The sequence below is a fragment of the Chiloscyllium punctatum genome, chromosome 7 (assembly GCF_047496795.1).
Source record: "Chiloscyllium punctatum isolate Juve2018m chromosome 7, sChiPun1.3, whole genome shotgun sequence".
Taxonomy (NCBI): Eukaryota; Metazoa; Chordata; class Chondrichthyes; order Orectolobiformes; family Hemiscylliidae; genus Chiloscyllium; species Chiloscyllium punctatum.
In genome coordinates, this window is record NC_092745.1 from 132,842,763 (window position 1) to 132,861,166 (window position 18,404).

The window sequence follows — 18,404 nt, forward strand, 5'->3', positions numbered from 1 at the left end:
ACCGTGCGGCATTCCCTCAGTACTGACCCTCTGACAGTGCAGCACTCCCTCATTAATGATCCTCTGAGAGTGCGGCAGTCCCTCAGTGGTGACCCTCCGACAGTGCAGCGCTCCCTCAGTACTGACCCTCCGACAGTGTGGCACTCCCTCCGTACTGACCCTCTGACAGTGCGACACTCCCTCAGTACTGACCCCCTGACAGCGCGGCACTCCCTAAGTACTGACCCTCTGACAGTGCGGCACTCCCTCAGTGCTGACCCTCTGACAGTGTGGCAGTCCCTCAGTACTGACCCCCTGACAGCGCGGCACTCCCTATGTACTGACTCTCTGACTGTACTGAAACTTTGAAACTTCCCGACACAGAGTTCTTGCCTTGAGGATGTACATTTGCGCTCGAGTGGACGTGTATTATTTTGCTGCTTTGCTGACCCCTGTGTGATTCTGATCCCCATGAATCTTCCAAAACCCCTTCCCCTAGCTGGAAACTATTTGTTTATTATTTCACTTATTTCAGTTTGTACCTGTTCATTGGTCAGTCTTCAGCAACCTCTGACTTCCCATATTGTCAGTCCCTTGTTGTTAATTTGCTGATGTGTGAAGTATGTGGTCCAATGTATCGGTCCTGCAGGCTTGTTATTGACCAGCTCCATTTCTCATTTAATCAATATATGATTTCATCAGAACCACAAGTCGAATTAAAAGTTGCTGGATTCTATAGCACAAGTAAATGATTGTCGTAAAATCCATTAAAGATCAGTCCATGTTTTCACACACACAAATATAACTGATTCACTTCAATAATTTTCAACACATTCCAGCAGAATAATTGAGCGTTTAATATATGCTTTCACTATTAAGCTGCTTAATAATGTCTGATATTATCATGCAATACTGTTGTACAATCTTCTCAGTCAGTCTTTAAATATGAAATATAATAAATGTTTACAGCTATTTCGTATATTTCAGCAGCTGATTGTGACTTTATGGTCAATTACTTGTCCAGTATTTCCTTGGCCCCAAGTTAATGTTCTGACCAAGACAGCTGGTGGGATTAAAATTTTAAATTTGGAATCTAAAACCAATCTCGGTTATGGTGTTGAAACTATCAAAAGTTGTTGTAAAAGCCCAGCTGGTTCATGAATATCCTTTAAGGAAGGGTATCTGCTGTCCTTACCTGGTCTACACGTGGCTCCAGACTAACAGCAATGTGTCTCAGAGCTTTGATATACCAGCATTGGAGGTAGTCCAGTGAAGGTTCACTCGGCTGATCCTAGGTATGGAGTGACTCTCTTATGAGGAGATAGTGAGTAGGTTGAGCCTGTATTCATTGGAGTTTAGAAGAGTGAGAGGTGACCTTATTGAACCACGCTTGCCTTCATCGGTCAGGGCACTGAATACAAAAGTTGGCATGCCATATTGCAGCTGTCTAAGACATTGGTTAGGCCACAATTGGAGTATTGTGTGCAGTTCTGGTCCCCAAACTATAGGAAGTATATGGAGGCTTCAGAGAGGCTGCAAAAGAGGTTTACCAAAGGCACTACCTGGATTGGAGTGTATTAGCTAGACGGAGGGATTGGAACGGCTTGGATTGTTTTCACTTGAGCGTCAGAGGCTGAGGGGCGGGCTGATAAAAGTGTCTAAAATAATGAGAGGCAAGGATAGGGTGGATAGTTCGAGTCTCTTTCCCAGGGTGGAAATGTCAACTACCAGAGAGTGTAGAGGCGTTGGGGGATAGTTTAAAGGAGATATACGAGGAAAGTGTTTTACACAAGAGGTGCCTGGAAGGTGTTGTGAGGAGAGGTGGGAGAAGCAGACATGATAGAAATGTTTCAGAGGCTTTTAGACAGACACATAAACAGGCAGAGGATAGAGGGACATGGAACACATGCAGGCAGATGGGACTAGTTTATATTTGCATCTTGGTCAGCACGTGATGGGCCAAAGGGCCTATTCCTGTCCTGTACTGTTCAATGTTCTGCTTTTAACTCCATGATTGTAAGATTGTTATCCTTGTGTTGAACTCACTACAGTCCTTTCAATCTCCCTTTGCTGTATTCTAAACTGTTCCCAATCCTTTGGGTTATCACTCATTTTGGCAACTTTACACACCTAGGGATTTGCAATCACTGTCTGAGAAGCTGGTAAAGGCAGAAAGCCTCACCACTTTGTGAAAGTGCTTGACTTTCCCAGGAAACTGTGGGATTCGCAGGAATACAGATGAAGAGTTCAGAAATTAGATTAAAATTGATTGCTCCTTTTTTGACCAGTCCAATGGCCTCCCTTTATATTGTAATTCTTTTCTTGTCAGGATATTGCTAGGCTCCTGATTGGTTCATCTACATTTTGGAGAAACCATGGCTAACTCCTATTGGTTCTGTGAGGGAGGTTAGTGTCTCTTCCAGCGATACATGTCCTACCTGCCCAGGGAAGCTGCCAGGCAGAGGTCATCAGTTTATCATTGCCACCTCTGCCAGTGGCACTATACCCACCTGAGGCCCAGGGGATCCAGGTCAAAGATGACTGAGGGTGGAACAGAGATCCCGGGAGAGGGGATGGTCACTAGGGGTGGGGGGTGTGGGAAGGAAGGATGTTAGAGCCAACGGTGGTCTAATCTGTGTCAATGTGCTGGTTATGAGTCTGATTGACACTCTGCTGACAGCAGCCCCCTCCAACATCCGGTTCACTCAGAGAGTGGGCTTCTCACTCCCAGGACCTGACACAGAACCTCACCAGCAATAAGTTGACACTGACCCTATTCCATTCCCGTTGTGCGAGGTTGTATTAAATTCAGCCCCACTTCTCCCAGTCTCTCTGCAGCACAAATAAGATGGGATCGTCCTCCAGGGAAGCACCTTGGGGCTGAAGATGCTATGGAACTGCAAACTGTTAGTCTAAAAAAGGTGCAACATGAAAGGTGCTACAGAAATGCAAATTGTTGTTGATCTAACAAGGACACAACATTGAAATATTGCTTTCTGTGAGAGGGAGTGTGCCTTGACCAAATGTCGGCCTGGAATTTACACAAAATAGGAACCTGCAGGCTTGGTGGGAGATTGAAAAACAGGCAATTCTTAAACTGTTCGAGGAGAAAGTGAGGACTGCAGATGCTGGAGATCAGAGCTGAAAATGTGTTACTGGAAAAGCGCAGCAGGTCAGGCAGCATCCAAGGAACAGGAGAATCAACGTTTCAGGCATGAGCCCTTCTTCAGGAAACATTCCTGAAACGTTGATTCTCCTGCTCCTTGGATGCTGCCTGACCTGCGCTTTTCCAGCAACACATTTTCAATTCTTAAACTGTGCCTTACAAAGGATCAGTTTATTTGAAATTGAGGAGCTAAGATTTGTTGAGTTGGTGCTGGTTAATCAGAGGAGTTTTACTGTGATCTAAAAGCGTGTCATCTGTAATGACCCTATCAAAGCTGTTATTGATTTCTCTCTGACAGAGCCTTTCAGCTTGTTTATCATTTGGGAATTCTGATGATTTGTAGAAATCAGTGTTAAAAATGCAGCTCACCTTTTAACAAAGAAAGAAAATGTGTTAGAAGAAAGCACTACAACAATTACATTTATGTAGCACCCTGAGTATAAAAATAAATGTCTGAGAGTACCTCCTGGGGGCATTTCAAAATGAAGTGGTACGGTGGCTCAGTGGTTAGTGCGACTGCCTCACAGTACCAGTGACCTGGGTTCAATTCCAGCCTCAGGTGACTGTATGTGTGGAGTTTGCACATTCTCCCCGTATCTGCGTGAGTTTCCTTGACAATCCAAAGATGAGTAGGTTAGGTGGATTGGCTGTGGGAGATACAGGGTAATGGGGTGGGTCTGGGTGGCATGCTCTTTGGGAGGTCAGTGTAGACTCAGTGGGCTGAATGGCCTGCTTCATCAAGGATTCTGTGATTCTAAGTGTGACACAGTGTCATATGAGAGAATGCTAGGTCAGGTGACCAGGTGCTTCATCAAAGAGGCAGGTGTTTTATTTTAAAGACAGGAAGTGAGGTCAGAGGTGGAGAGGTTTAGGGAGTGAACCGGGAGCTGAAGGTTCAGGACTGTTGGTGGGAGAACGTCAATTAGTGTCATTCAGCAGCATTGGGTATAGTGTCCAACATCAGAGAGGTGCAAGGTCTCCCAGCAATGTGGGGGAGGTTACAGAGCAAAGGGCACGTTCATGCCTGGAAGCCAGTGCGGGTCAGTCAGAGTAGGACAATTCAAGCTGATGCAAGGTCAGATACCAGCAGCTATTCCCCCTCAAGGTCCTGGGAGGAGTAGGGAGAGGGAAATAGCTGGGAGGCTGAAGGTGGGAGACTGGCTGGAAAGCAGTGGAACACTGAGGTCCTGGTGTTTCCCGAACGAGGCAACAGCAGCAAATCCATGTTTCGGCTCCAAAGTGGCAATTTATGTTCGCAATACAGAACATCCAGGCAATGTCCGTCTCCCACAAGAGACAATCTAATCACCAGCCCTTATCACTCAATGCCATTACCATCACTGAATCCTCCACTATTGATATCCTGGGGGTTATCATTGACCAGAAGCTGAACTGGACTCACCACATAAACTCTGTGACTACAAAAGCATGTCAGAGGTTTGGAATACTGCGATGAGTAACTTACCTCCTGACTCTCCAAAGCCTGTGCACCATCTACAAGGTGAAAGATGAAGGGCTCCTGCCTGAAACATCGATTTTCCTGCTCCTCGGATGCTGCTTGACCTGCTGTGCTTTTCCAGCACCACTCTAATCACATCACAAACATCCACTCCCTCCAACACCAATGCTCAGCAGCAGCAGTGTGTATTAACTATAAGATGCACTGCAGAAATTCACCAAAGATGCTCAGATAACACCTTCAAACCCATAATCACTTCTATCTAGAAGGACAAAGACAGCAGATACATGGGAACACCACCCTCTTGGAAATAGTTTTGTTTTGTGCATGTCACTGACTAGGGCAGCATTTATTGCAGGGACTGTTCATAGTCAACCAGGTTGCTGTGGGTCTGGAGTCACATGTAGGCCAGACCAGGTAAGGTCAGCAGATTTAGATTAGATTACTTACAGTGTGGAAACAGGCCCTTTGGCCCAACAAGTCCACACCGCCCCGCCGAAGCGTAACCCACCCATACCCCTACATCTACATCTACCCCTTACCTAACACTACGGGCAATTTAGCATGGCCAATTCACCTGACCTGCACATCTTTGGACTGTGGGAGGAAACCCACGCAGACACGGGGAGAACGTGCAAACTCCACACAGTCAGTCGCCTGAGGCGGGAATTGAACCCGGGTCTCTGGCGCTGTGAGGCAGCAGTGCTAACCACTATGCCACCGTGCCGCCCACATCTTTCTTTCCACAAAGGACATGAGTGACTGTGATAGGTTTGTGTGGCAATAATAATTTCACGGTTACCTTTAGACTCGTTTTTCTGTTAATTCCAGATGTGATTGAACTTGTATGTCACCAGCTGCCATGGCAGGATTCATGTCCTAGAACATGATTGGGTTCTGGTTACTCATCCATTGACATGGTCACAGTGCCATCTGTACCCTGACTAAAACAAGGGCATGCTGAGACAGGGGAGGCACCAGCTGCTGTTATTAAGGTTGGGAAATAGTCACCCTTTGATGAATGTTATTTCATGTGACTCCCAAATAAGCATAAGCTATAAACTCATCTTCTGGAACTTCACCCTCGGTATATCTCCGATCCCATCGTGTGCTGTGGGTTGGTACAGAGCCTGGAGTTCAGTTATCAGTGATGTGATGATAACCGGGGTGGGAGGGGTCTTTGAAGATGTTGGCTGCCTTCCTTAGGCTGGGGGAAGTGTAGAGGGAGCTAATGGATGGAAGGTTGGTGTGTCTGATGGACTGGCCTGTGTTCACCGCTCTCTGTAGTCAGAGGTGAGTTACTCATCGCAGTATTCTGATTGGGCGTTAATTGGGCTTTCAAGCCTGAAATTGGTTTTTAACAAACAAAAACAGAAATTGCTGGAAAAATTCAGCAGGTCTGGCAGCATCTGCAGAGAGAATCAGAGGTTTGGAAACAGAAATGTTAACTCAGTTTCTATCTTCACAAATGCTGCCAGAACTGCTGAGTTTTTTCCAGCAGTTTCAGTTTCAGATTTCCAGCGCCCATTGTTGTTGTATTTTCCAGATATTTGTTGTGATTGGGGATTACAGATGCTGGAACCAGTAAAGGGTGAATGGATAAGAAGACTGGAGTTTACCTGGAGTTAAATAGAGTTCAGTCACGGATCAATAATGATCTCATTGGACAACGGAACATGCTGAAGCTGTCAAATAGATTACTCTTGCCCCTGTGAGATCAACAGATTTTTGTTGGTTACGAGTACTGAAAAATATAGAGCAAAGATAGGAGTAAGTAGGGTTAGGTAAGTAATCAGCTGTGATCTAATAGAATGGCAGAGGAGGTTGCTGGGGACAATGGCATTGTCTGTTCCTGTGTTGTTGCTGCTTTGACAGTACCTTCTGTTTCTCTCTCTCTCTCTCCATACTTTAGGCATTGTACTGACATCCTATGCTGTGTGCTGTTTATTGCTGTGATTCTCGGTTACATTGCTCTGGGAGTTGTCGGTGAGTATGTTTCAATCCATCAAACCCAAATGCTCGGTTTCTGCTTACCCTCGTTCCTTAAGCATGTCGATTGTTGTGGGAATGCTTGGACAAAGTGTACAGTAGTGGCACCTCACATTGCTGTGTGTAGAAGTCTAAAGGAAATAAGATGAAAAGTCTTGGTGGCTCCTGAGCATTCCTGTTAAGTAATAGGCCTGCTTTGTACAGTGATGAATCGAAATGAGATCAATTCTGACAGGTTCTGTTGTTACCATTGATCCTGTAATGACTCCCAATGAAAGAAGACCTGGTTAAGCCAAGCCTTGTAACTAAAAGTCACTTAACTGGCCTGGTTTGATTTTTCATTTGTTGTCAGCTTGCTCCAATGGATATTGACGAACAAATCCTGACACAGACAAAAGTTAATGAAAGGCGGCTTTATCCACAGCTGACCATGTTGTGTCACCATCTCTTCAGCTTTAATCAATATTAGGCGATTGTGGCCAATCATTAATGAATAATGTTGAGAGAAAATTAATGTCACACTCTGGTCTAAAAAGGCTCAATGATTCAAAGCTGATGGCTGTCTACAAAGGTCAAAGGTTAATCAACCACTGCCATTTCAGCTCATTATTGTTCAGTTGAAGTGAGATGGATTTCAATCTTTCTACAGATTATCAACTTAACTGAAAAATTATGTTTTATAAAATTGTTTGCTTGCGTGATACCAGAAACCGAGTGAACATTAAAATCAATCAAAAACAAAGAACTGCAAATGTTGAAATCGGAAACAAAAACAGAAATTGCTGGAGAAACTCAGCAAACCTGGCAGTGTCTGCAGAGAGAGAAAGCAGAGTTAATGTTTTGGGTTGAGTGACCCTTCTCCAGAATTGATGGTAGTGAGCAAGAGGTTGGGAAGACAAAAGAATAGGTCACTAGGATCATCAGCCATTATTTCCGCCATCTCCAGCGAGATGCCACCACCACATTCCCCTCCCCTCCCTTCTCCGCCTTCCATAGGGACCATTCCCTCCAGGACAACCTGGTTCACTCTTCCTTCATCCGAATACTGCTCCACAGCCCCACGGCACCTTCCCCTGCCCACCTACCTCCTCCCTCCTCAGTATCCAAGGGCCCAAACATACTTTCCAGGTGAAGCAGCACTTTACCTGCACTTCTCACAATCTAGTCTAACACATTTGCTGCTCACAATGTGGTCTCCCCGACAGTCGGGAAATGAAGCACAGACTATCTGACCACATCACAGAACACCAATGTTCTGCCCACAGAAAACGACCCTGAGCTTCCAGTTGCTTACCACTTTAACACCCCACTCTGTTCCATAGCCAACATCTCTGTCTCAGGCTTGCTGCAGTGCTCCAGAGACGCTCAGCACAAGCTGGAAGAACAGCATCTCATTTTCAGCTTGGGAACCCTGCAGCCCTCCGGACTCAATATCACGTTCCCAACTCCTTACCCTAAGCCCCACACACCAGGCTGTGTCATCACCTGGACTGCTACCACAAACAGGTAAAAACAATGACTGCAGGTGCTGGAAACCAGATTTTGGATTAGTGGTGCTGGAAGAGCACAACAGTTCAGGCAGCATCCGAGGAACAGCAAAATCGACGTTTCGGGCAAAAGCCCTTCATCAGGAATAAAGGCAATGAGCCTGAAGTGTGGAGAGATAAGCTAGAGGAGGGTGGGGGTGGGGAGAGAGTAGCATAGAGTACAATGGGTGAGTGGGGGAGGGGATGAAGGTGATAGGTCAGGGAGGAGAGGGTGGAGTGGATAGGTGGAAAAGGAGATAGGCAGGTAGGACAAGTCCGAACAAGTCATGGGGCCAGTGCTGAGCTGGAAGTTTAGAACTAGGGTGAGGTGGGGGAAGGGGAAATGAGGAAACTGTTGAAGTCCACATTGATGCCCTGGGGTTGAATGTTCCAAGGTGGAAGATTCTTCCTCCAGGCGTCTGGTGGTGAGGGAGCAGCGGTGAAGGAGGCCCAGGACCTCCACGTCCTCGGCAGAGTGGGAGGGGGAGTTGAAATGTTGGACCACAGGTGTCCCGGAGATGTTCCCTGAAGAGCTCTGCTGGGAGGCGTCCAGTCTCCCCAATGTAGAGGAGACCGCATCGGGAGCAACAGATGCAATAAATGATATTAGTGGATGTGCAAGTAAAACTTTGATAGATGTGGAAGGCTCCTTTAGGGCCTTGGGTAGAGGTGAGGGAGGAGGTGTGGGTGCAGGTTTTGCAGTTCCTGCGGTGGCAGGGGAAAGTGCCAGAATGGGAGGGTGGGTTGTAGGGGGGCGTGAACCTGACTAGGTAGTCAAGGAGGGAATGGTCTTTGCAGAAGGCGAAAAGGGGTCGGGAGGGAAATATATCCCTGGTGGTGGGGTCTGTTTGGAGGTGGCGGAAATGTCGGCGGATGATTTGGTTTATGCGAAGGTTGGTAGGGTGGAAGGTGAGCACCCGGGAGCACCCCCTGGGAGCAGATACGGCGGAGGCGGAGGAATTGGGAATACGGGATGGCATTTTTGCAAGAGATAGGATGGGAAGAGGTGTAATCCAGGTAGCTGTGGGAGTCGGTGGGTTTGTAAAAAATGTCAGTGTCAAGTCGGTCGTCATTAATGGAGATGGAGAGGTCCAGGAAGGGGAAGGAGGTGTCAGAGATGGTCCAAGTAAATTTTAGGTCAGGGTGGAATGTGTTGAAGTTGATGAATTGCTCAACCTCCTCGTGGGAGCACAAGGTGGCACCAGTGCAGTCATCAATGTAGCGGAGGAAGAGGTGGGGAGTGGTGCCAGTGAAATTACGGAAGATTGACTGTTCTACGTAGCCAACAAAGAGACAGGCATAGCTGGGGCCCATACGTGTGCCCATGGCTATGCCTTTGGTCTGGAGGAAGTGGGAGGATTCGAAGCAGAAATTGTTAAGGGTGAGGACCAGTTTGGCCAAACGAATGAGAGTGTTGGTGGAAGGGTACTGTTGGGGACGTTGGGAGAGGAAAAAAACGGAGGGCTTGGAGGCCCTGGTCATGGTGGATGGAGGTGTAGAGGGACAACCCATTGTCAGTTACTGGTGGACTCCATTAGCAGCTATTCATTCCCCTATGTCATGCTCCTCTGTCCAGCTGTTGTTTCTATCTCTCTCTCTGGGCTCCATCTCCACCAATTGTTTGATCCTCCAACCACCATCCCCCCTCCCCCCAGCATGGATACCACCCTTTTCCCAGCTAGCATCAGTTCTGAAAAGGTCACTGGGCGTTCTTGCAGAGAAGGGAGGGGAGGGGAATGTGGTGGTGGCATCTCGCTGAAGGTGGCGGAAATGATGGCTGATGGTCTGAATTACCCATTCTTTTGTCTGCCCAATCTTTACAGATGCTGCCAGACCTGCTGAGTTTTCCCATCTTGGCACTTACCCCTGCCACCGCAGGAACTGTAAAACCTGCGCCCACACCTCCTCCCTCACCTCTATCCAAGGCCCTAAAGGAGCCTTCCACATCCATCAAAGTTTTACTTGCACATCCACTAATATCATTTATTGTATCCGTTGCTCCCGATGCGGTCTCCTCTACATTGGGGAGACTGGGCGCCTCCTAGCAGAGTGCTTTAGGGATCATCTCCAGGACACCCGCACTAATCAACCACACCGCCCCGTGGCCCAATATTTCAACTCCCCCTCCCACTCTGCTGAGGACATGGAGGTCCTGGGCCTCCTTCACCGCCGCTCCCTCACCAGCAGACGCCTGGAGGAAGAACGCCTCATCTTCTGCCTCAGAACACTTCAACCCCAGGGCATCAATGTGGACTTCAACAGTTTCCTCATTTCCCCTTCCCCCACCTCACCCTAGTTCCAAACTTCCAGCTCAGCATTGTCCCCATGACTTGTCCGGACTTGTCCTATCTGCCTATCTCCTTTTCCACCTATCCACTCCACCCTCTCCTCCCTGACCTATCACCTTCATCCTCTCCCCCACTCACCTATTGTAGTCTATGCTACTTTCTCCCCACCCCCATCCTCCTCTAGCTTATCTCTCCACGCTTCAGGCTCACTGCCTTTATTCCTGATGAAGGGCTTTTGCCTGAAACGTCAATTTCGAAGCTACTTGGATGCTGCCTGAACTGCTGTGCTCTTCCAGCACCACTAATCCATTTTTACCTGGGTCTGACCTACATGTGACTATAATGTAGTTGATTTTCAACTGCTTTCTGAAATGGCCTAGCAAGTCATTCAGCTGTACCAATTGCTGCAAAGTCTCAAAGAAATGAAACTGGTCAGATCACCTGGCTTCGATCTAGGAACTGAAAAAGACAATGGCAGAAACAGCCCTGTTGACCTAGCACGTCCTCCTCACTAGCATCTGGGGGCTAATGCCAACATTGGGAGAGCTGTCTCACAGACCAGTCAAACACCAGCCTGACACAGTCATACCCACAGAGTCAGACCTTACAATGTCCCAGATACCACCATCGCCATCCCTGGATATGTCCTGTCCCACCAGCAGGACAGACCCAGCAGAGGTGGCAGCACAATGGGATACATCGGGAGAGAGTTTCTCTGGGAGTTCTCAACATTGACTCCAGACCCCATGAAGTCTCATGGCTCCAGGTTAAACATGGGCAAGGAAACCTCCTGCTGATCACCACAGACTACCCTCACGTGGCTGATGAATGGGTACTCCTCCATGGTAAAAACCATGACTGCAGATGCTGGAAACCAGATTCTGGATTAGTGGTGCTAGAAGAGCACAGCAGTTCAGGCAGCATCCCGAGGAGCAGTAAAATTGACGTTTCGGGCAAAAGCCCTTCATCAGGAATAAAGGCAGAGAGCCTGAAGCATGGAGAGATAAGCTAGGGACTCCTCCATGTTGAACAACACTTTGAGGAAGCACTGAGGATGTAAAATGTACTCTGGGTGCGGGATCTCAATGTTTACCACCAAGAGTGGCTCGGCAGCAGTGCTACTGACCAAGCTGGTCAGATCCTAAAGGACATAGTTGCTAGACTGGGTCTGCGGCAGGTGGTGAGGGAACCAACATGAGGGAAAAAAACATACTTGACCTCATCCTTATCAGTCTGCCAGTTGCAGATGCATCAGTCCTTGACAGTATCGGTAAGAGTGATCACTGTACATTCCTTGTGGAGACTAAGTCTTGCTCTCTTGTTGAAAATACCCTCCATCGTGTTGTGTGGCATTATCACCATCCTACATGCGACAGACTTTGAACTGATCTAGCAACTCAAGGCTAGGCATCCATGAGGGCGTGGGCCATCAACAGCAACAGAACTATAGTCCAGCACAATCTGTAACCTCATGGCCCGGCATATCCCCCACTCACCCTTTACCATCGAGCCAGGGGATCAACCCTGGTTCAATGGAGAGTGCAGGAGGGCATGCCAGGAGCAGCACCAAGCACACCTGAAGATGAGGTGAAGCTATCAAACAGGACAACTTGCCAAACAGCATAAGCAGCAAGTGATAGACAGAGCTAAGCGATCCCACAACCAATGGATCAGATCTAAGCTCTACAGTCCTGCCACATCCAGTCATGAATGGTGGTGGATAATTAAACAACTCACTGGAGGAGGAGGCTTCACAAGTATTCCCATCCTCAATGATGGAGGAGCCCAGCACATCAGTGCAAAAGGTAAGGCTGAAACATTCGCGACAATCTTCAGCCAGAAGTTCCGAGTGGATGGCCCACCTTGGGCTCCTCCAGTGGTCCCCAACATCTCAAATACCAGTCTCCACCCAATTTGATTCACACCAAATGATATCCAGAAATGGTTGGAGACACTGGATACTGCAAAGGCAATGGGCCCTGATAACATTCCAGCAATAGTACTGAGGACGTGTGCTCCAGAATTTGCTGCTCCCCGAGCCAAGCTTTAACTGTACAGTTACAACACTGGCATCTACCCGACAATGTGGAAAATTGCCTAAGTATGTCCTATACTTAAAAAGCAGGATAAATCCAACCCAGTCAGTTACAACTCCATCAGTCTACTCTTGATCATCAGTAAAGTGATGGAAGGGCTCATCGACAGTGCTATCAAGCAGCACCTTCTCAGTGATGCCCAGTTTGGGATCCCCCAGGGTCACTCAGCCTCTGACCTTATTACAGCCTTGGGTCGAAGATGGACAAAAGAGCTGAATTCCAGAGGGTTGGGGAGAGTGACAGCCCTTGACATCAAAGTCGCACATGACCGAGTGTGGCATCAAGGAGCCCGAGCAGAAACTGGCATCTGTGGGAGTTAGGGGACAAACTCTATCTGTTGGAGTCGGCATATTCCCAGGCAGTGCATTCACCCCCTAATTCCTCACTGTGTGAAAATGGCTTTCTTCACTTGGCCTTTGCTTCTTTTGGAGGTCACTTTAAGTCGAGAGCCCCTTGTTCTTCTTCGTTTTACCAGTGGGGTCACTTACTTCCTGGGGGATCCTCTGCCACAGAAAGCAGTTGAAGTCAAAACATTAAATATTTTCGAAAAGGACTTAGATGTAGTTTGAGATGGGGAGAAAGTGGGAACAGTATTGAATGGTGGAGCTGGCTCAAAGGTTCGAATGGCCTCATTCTGCTTCTACTTCCTATCTTTCTGTCTGTTCTATCCAATCCACTCATGCTTTTGAAAACCACTATTAAATCTCCTCTCAGCCTTCTTCCCTCCAAAGTCTATCCTCATCCCTGCAGTCTATCCTCATCCCTGATGTTTCAGTCTATAATGGCTCACAGTCATAGTATCACTGGGCACTGTCACTGAGCCATTTAGCCTTCATTGCTCAGACCTTTGAGTAGAGGAGTTGGGACATTATGTTGTACAAGACATTGATGAGGCTTCTCCTGGAGTACCCCATGTCCAGTTCTGGTTGCCCTGTTATAGGAAGAATATTACTAAGCTGGAGAGGGTTCTGAACAGCTTTCCCAGGATGTTGCTGGGAATGGGAGGGTTTGAGTTATAAAGAAAGGTTGGATAGGTTGGGATGTTTTTCACTGGAGCGTAGGAGGTTGAGAGGTGACCTTATAGAGGTTTATAAAATCATGAAGGGTACAGATAAGATGAATGGCAGGTGTCTTTTCCCTAGACTCGCGAAATCAACGTTTCGGGCAAAAGCCCTTCATCAGCCCTTCCTGATGAAGGGCTTTTGCCCGAAACGTTGATTTCGCTGCTTGTTGGATGCTGCCTGAACTGCTGTGCTCTTCCAGCACCACTAATCCAGTATTTGGTTTTCAGCATCTGCAGTCATTGTTTTTACCTTGTCTTTTCCCTAGAGTCTAGAGGGCACATTTTATGGTGAGAGAGAAAGATCTTAAAAGGACATGAGGGGAACTCCTTTTACACAGAGTGTGCTTCACGTGCAGAATGAACTTCCTGAGGAAATGGTGGATGTGGTTATGGTTACAGCATTTAAATGACATTCAGATAGGTACACGAATAGGAAAGGTTTGGAGGAATATTGTCCAGAAACAGATAGGTGGAACTAGTTTACTTTGAGATTATGGTCGGCTTGGACTGGTTGGACCGAATGGTCTGTTTCCGTGCTGTGTGACTCTGACGGCACGGTGGCTCAGTGGTTAGCACTGCTGCCTCACATTGCCAGGGACCAATTGAACCCGGGTTCAATTCCAGCCTTGGTCAACTGTCTGTGTGGAGTTTGCACATTCTCCCCGTGTCTGCGTGGGTTTCCTCCGGGTGCTCCGGTTTCCTCCCACAGTCCAAAGATGTGCAGGTTAGGTGAATTGGCCATGCTAAATTGCCCGTAGTATTAAGTGCATTAGTCAGGGGTAATTGTAGGGGAATAGGTCTGGGTGGGTTGCTCTTCAGAGGCTTGGCATGGACTTGTTGGGCAGAAGGGACTGTTTCCACACTGTAGGTAATCTAATCTGACTCTATGACAGTCAGAGCATCAGTGGGAACAGTCCCTCAACCTGTGCACCAGAGTGTCACATGGACACAAACTGTCCTGAAGTGAAACTTGGACCCAGCACCAAGCCGTCACTGCTCGGCGAGAGGAATCCCACGGGTTGCTGATAAAGCAATTGTCTCACAGAATTCGAGCTGCCGACGGTGTTAATGGAGAATGACAGGAGCTGCAGTGCAGAGTGCAGCAGTAAGTGGGATAATGATGCTTGCTGTCTTTTATAATCAGTGAGATAATATTCCAGCAGTGTTTAGAACATTGTCACTAATGGATGCACATCAGAAATATTTCATAAAAAGCCCTGTTAATAATCTCTTACATGCTTTAATGGTTTCTATATTCGAAGTGTATATTCATTAATGACTGCCTGCCCAGCACAGCAATCAACATTTTATACCTCTCCAGCTAATAATTCTCCTGTCCATCCCTTCAGGTTAATTTCTGCTTTGCTCTTCATCACCACATCCGATCACTCTTTCTTCTTCCAGTGAAGGTGACAGGGTATGGGAAAAGCAAAATACTATTAAGCTGGAGAGCTTTCCGAACAGATTTACCAAGATGTTGCTGGGAATGGAGGGTTTGACTTATAAGGATAGGCTGGGACCTTTTTCAATGGAGTGTAGGAGGTTGAGAGGTGACCTGATAGGTTTATAAAAAATCATGAGAGGTATAGATGGATCTTGATAAAGAGAAAAAACTTTCATTGACAATGCTGCTTTCATAATATTAACATGTCCCAAAGTGCTTTGCAACCCATGCAGTAATTCGGAAATGTAGACCCTGTTTGACATAGAGGAATCATGTCAGTCACTTTGTATACCGCACGCTCCCATGAACCACACTGTCATAATAAACAGATGATCTGTTTTTATTTTAGATAACTATTGGCCAGCATACAAGGGAGAACAGGCTGCAAAATCAGTTTTAAAACAAGCACTTTAATCACAGTCTCATTTCTGCACAATCATTGAGCTGTTTACTGGGAGCAGAAAAATAAAACAGGAGTTCAGAATGAGAATTAGACTCATCAACAAATGACCAATGTGTTTCTGCAGGGAGAGAATGAATGCACAGTGTGGAGAGAGAGAACAAAAAACAGGCAGCGAAAACTATAGAGAAAAATGCAGTGAGACAGATGGACACACACACACACTTTCTCACACACACACACTTACACTCATACTTTCTCACACACGCTCTCACACACTCTCTCTCTCACATGCACATACACTCACACGCAGGCACACACACACACATACACACTCTCACACACACCAATGAAAGTGAGGTGCTTACATCTTCATTTTCTGAAGCCCTTTACAGCTGATGAGCTACTTGGACAATGTTAGTCATTGCTGTAATGTCGGAAAGGCAGTGACTGATCTGCATACAGTACCTTTCCCACAGAGCATGGGATACTGACCAGAAATATCTGCCTAGGGACGTTATTTCAATATTGGAGCCAAAAACACTGGGGAGAACTCCCCGATGCTTCATCCACTGGCCAATATCTGAATGATCAGGCTTAATATTCCACCCACGAGCCAGTAACTGGGGTGGTGCAGTGCTCGCTGGGGTCACTGCTCTAGAAATGTCACCAAGGACAGACCCCTCCTGCAGCAGGCGCTAGTGAGCCAGTGCAGGGTTGTCTTCCAGTTACCTGCAGCTGGGGCCCAGGATGGACTGGGTTGGAAAGACTGTTATTCTGAATTTTTTATTCTTTACTTTTCTATTGTTTTCCCCTAAGGAATTTTTCTTCAGCTACTTTTGTCCAGGCAGCTCTTATATAATGCGATGGTTGTATTCTTGTGCAACTCTGCATTATAGAAAAATTGCAATTTAGAAATAGTACTTAAATTGTTAGCAATGTAATTGCGTTACAGCCAACACACGGTTTAGAAGTTCACGTTTTAGAAACAATGTCCTCAGTTCGACAACCCCGTTACAGTGAGTTTGCGTTAATAAAACATGCTATACCAGAACAGTCTGTATCTAAGATGGTGCTGTCATGTGTCGATTTATAAACTTTTCACTTGACTCATGTGAGTACATGCGATAATAAAGTGAATTCCATTTATCCAATCTGTCTACAAGTGTCTGAGGTGCAGCCACCACCATCTGAGCTGGGAGTGTTGCCCACTGAACCACAACTGGGATCACATGGAGATTGTGTTGTCAAAGTACAAACTGGCACGGTACAGTGTTTGTCAGGGAACATGATTACAATGGTGACATTTTAGCTTTGAGCTGGAAGTTCAAGCCGAATGAGCAGAAATATCTGAGCTCCCGCGAAACTCCGAGGGAGGTGCTAAGAACAAAGAACAAGTGACAATACAGCACAGAAACAGGCCCTTCGGCCCTCCAAGCCTGTGCTGGCACATTTTATCCTTCCATGTCTTCACTTACAGGATCTGTGTTCCTCCACGCTCTTCCTATTCATGTATCCGTCCAGGTGCTTCTTGAAAGCTGCTATTGTGTTTGCTTCCACCATCACCTCTGGCAGTGTGTTCCAGGCACTCACCGCCCCACTTTGTGGGAAACCAATGTGCTGTCAGAGCTGCAAGCTCATCACTGAGGCACCAAGACAAATCTACTGTCTGTGACCACGTTGTGATGATTCCAGCTTATGGTAAACCTGACAAAGTGAGTTCCACAGTGAAATCTGGCTTAATAGACCATGTGTTATATTTTTGCAATTGGATTAACATGATGGTTCATCATTGCTCATGCTCGGGTGAGGCTGCTGATGTTCTGTTAACAAAAGAACAAAACTTTATTTCACAAACAAAGAAAAAAATGCTATATAAAAAGATCTCATTGTAAAAGTGCCCCTTTCTCCTTGTTGGAGGGAATTTCACACTCTCCCAACTCCCTGAATCAAGATTTCTCATGAATTCCCAACTGGATATTAGTGATTGTCTTATATCTTTAGTCTCCCCTGTGAACATGTATTTTAGACAATAGACAATAGACAATAGACAATAGATGCAGGAGTAGGCCATTCTGCCCTTCGAGCCTGCACCGCCATTCAATAGGATCATGGCTGATCATTCCTAATCAGTATCCTGTTCCAGCCTTATCTCCATACCCCTTGACTCCACTATCTTTAAGAGCTCTATCCAATTCTTTCTTAAATGAATCCAGAGACTGGGCCTCCACTGCCCTCTGGGGCAGAGCATTCCACACAGCCACCACTCTCTGGGTGAAGTAGTTTCTCCTCATCTCTGTCCTAAATGGTCTACCCCGTATTTTTAAGTTGTGTCCTCTGGTTCGGCACTCCCCCATCAACGGAAATATGTTCCCTCCTGCCAGAGTGTCCAGTCCTTTCATAAGCCTATACGTTTCAATCAGATCCCCTCTCAGTCTTCTAAACTCAAGGGTATACAAGCCCAGTTGCTTCAGTCTTTCCGTGTAAGGCAATCCTGCCATTCCAGGAATTGACCTCGTGAACCTACGCTGCACTCCCTCAATAGCCAGAATGTCTTTCCTCAAATTTGGAGACCAGAACTGTACACAGTACTCCAGGTGTGGTCTCACCAGGGCCCTGTACAGCTGCAGAAGCACCTCTTTGCTTCTATACTCAATCCCTCTTGTTATGAAGGCCAGCATGCTATTAGCCTTCTTCACGACCTGCTGTACCTGCATGCTTGCCTTCATTGACTGGTGGACAAGAACACCCAGATCTCTCTGAACAGCCCCTTTACCTAATTTGATACCATTGAGGTAGTAATCTGCCTTCCTGTTCTTGCCACCAAAGTGGATAACCAGACATTTATCCACATTAAACTGCATCTGCCATGCATCTGCCCACTCACCTAACTTGTCCAGGTCACCCTGTAATCCCCTAACATCCTCATCACATTTCACCCTACCACCAAGCTTTGTGTCATCAGCAAATTTGCTAATGTTATTGCTGATACCA

General features: G+C 46.8%; 1 protein-coding gene across 5 annotated transcripts in view; it reads left to right on the forward strand.

Moving 5' to 3' along the window:
- Nucleotides 1–18,404, forward strand: part of LOC140480153 (choline transporter-like protein 5) — a 284,053-nt gene that overhangs the window by 166,338 nt on the left and 99,311 nt on the right. For all 5 annotated transcript variants that reach the window (XM_072574866.1, XM_072574868.1, XM_072574870.1 and 2 more), the window contains exon 3: nt 6,517–6,590. In XM_072574866.1, coding sequence (XP_072430967.1) covers nt 6,517–6,590 — 74 coding nt within the window. The remainder of the gene's footprint in view (nt 1–6,516; nt 6,591–18,404) is intronic.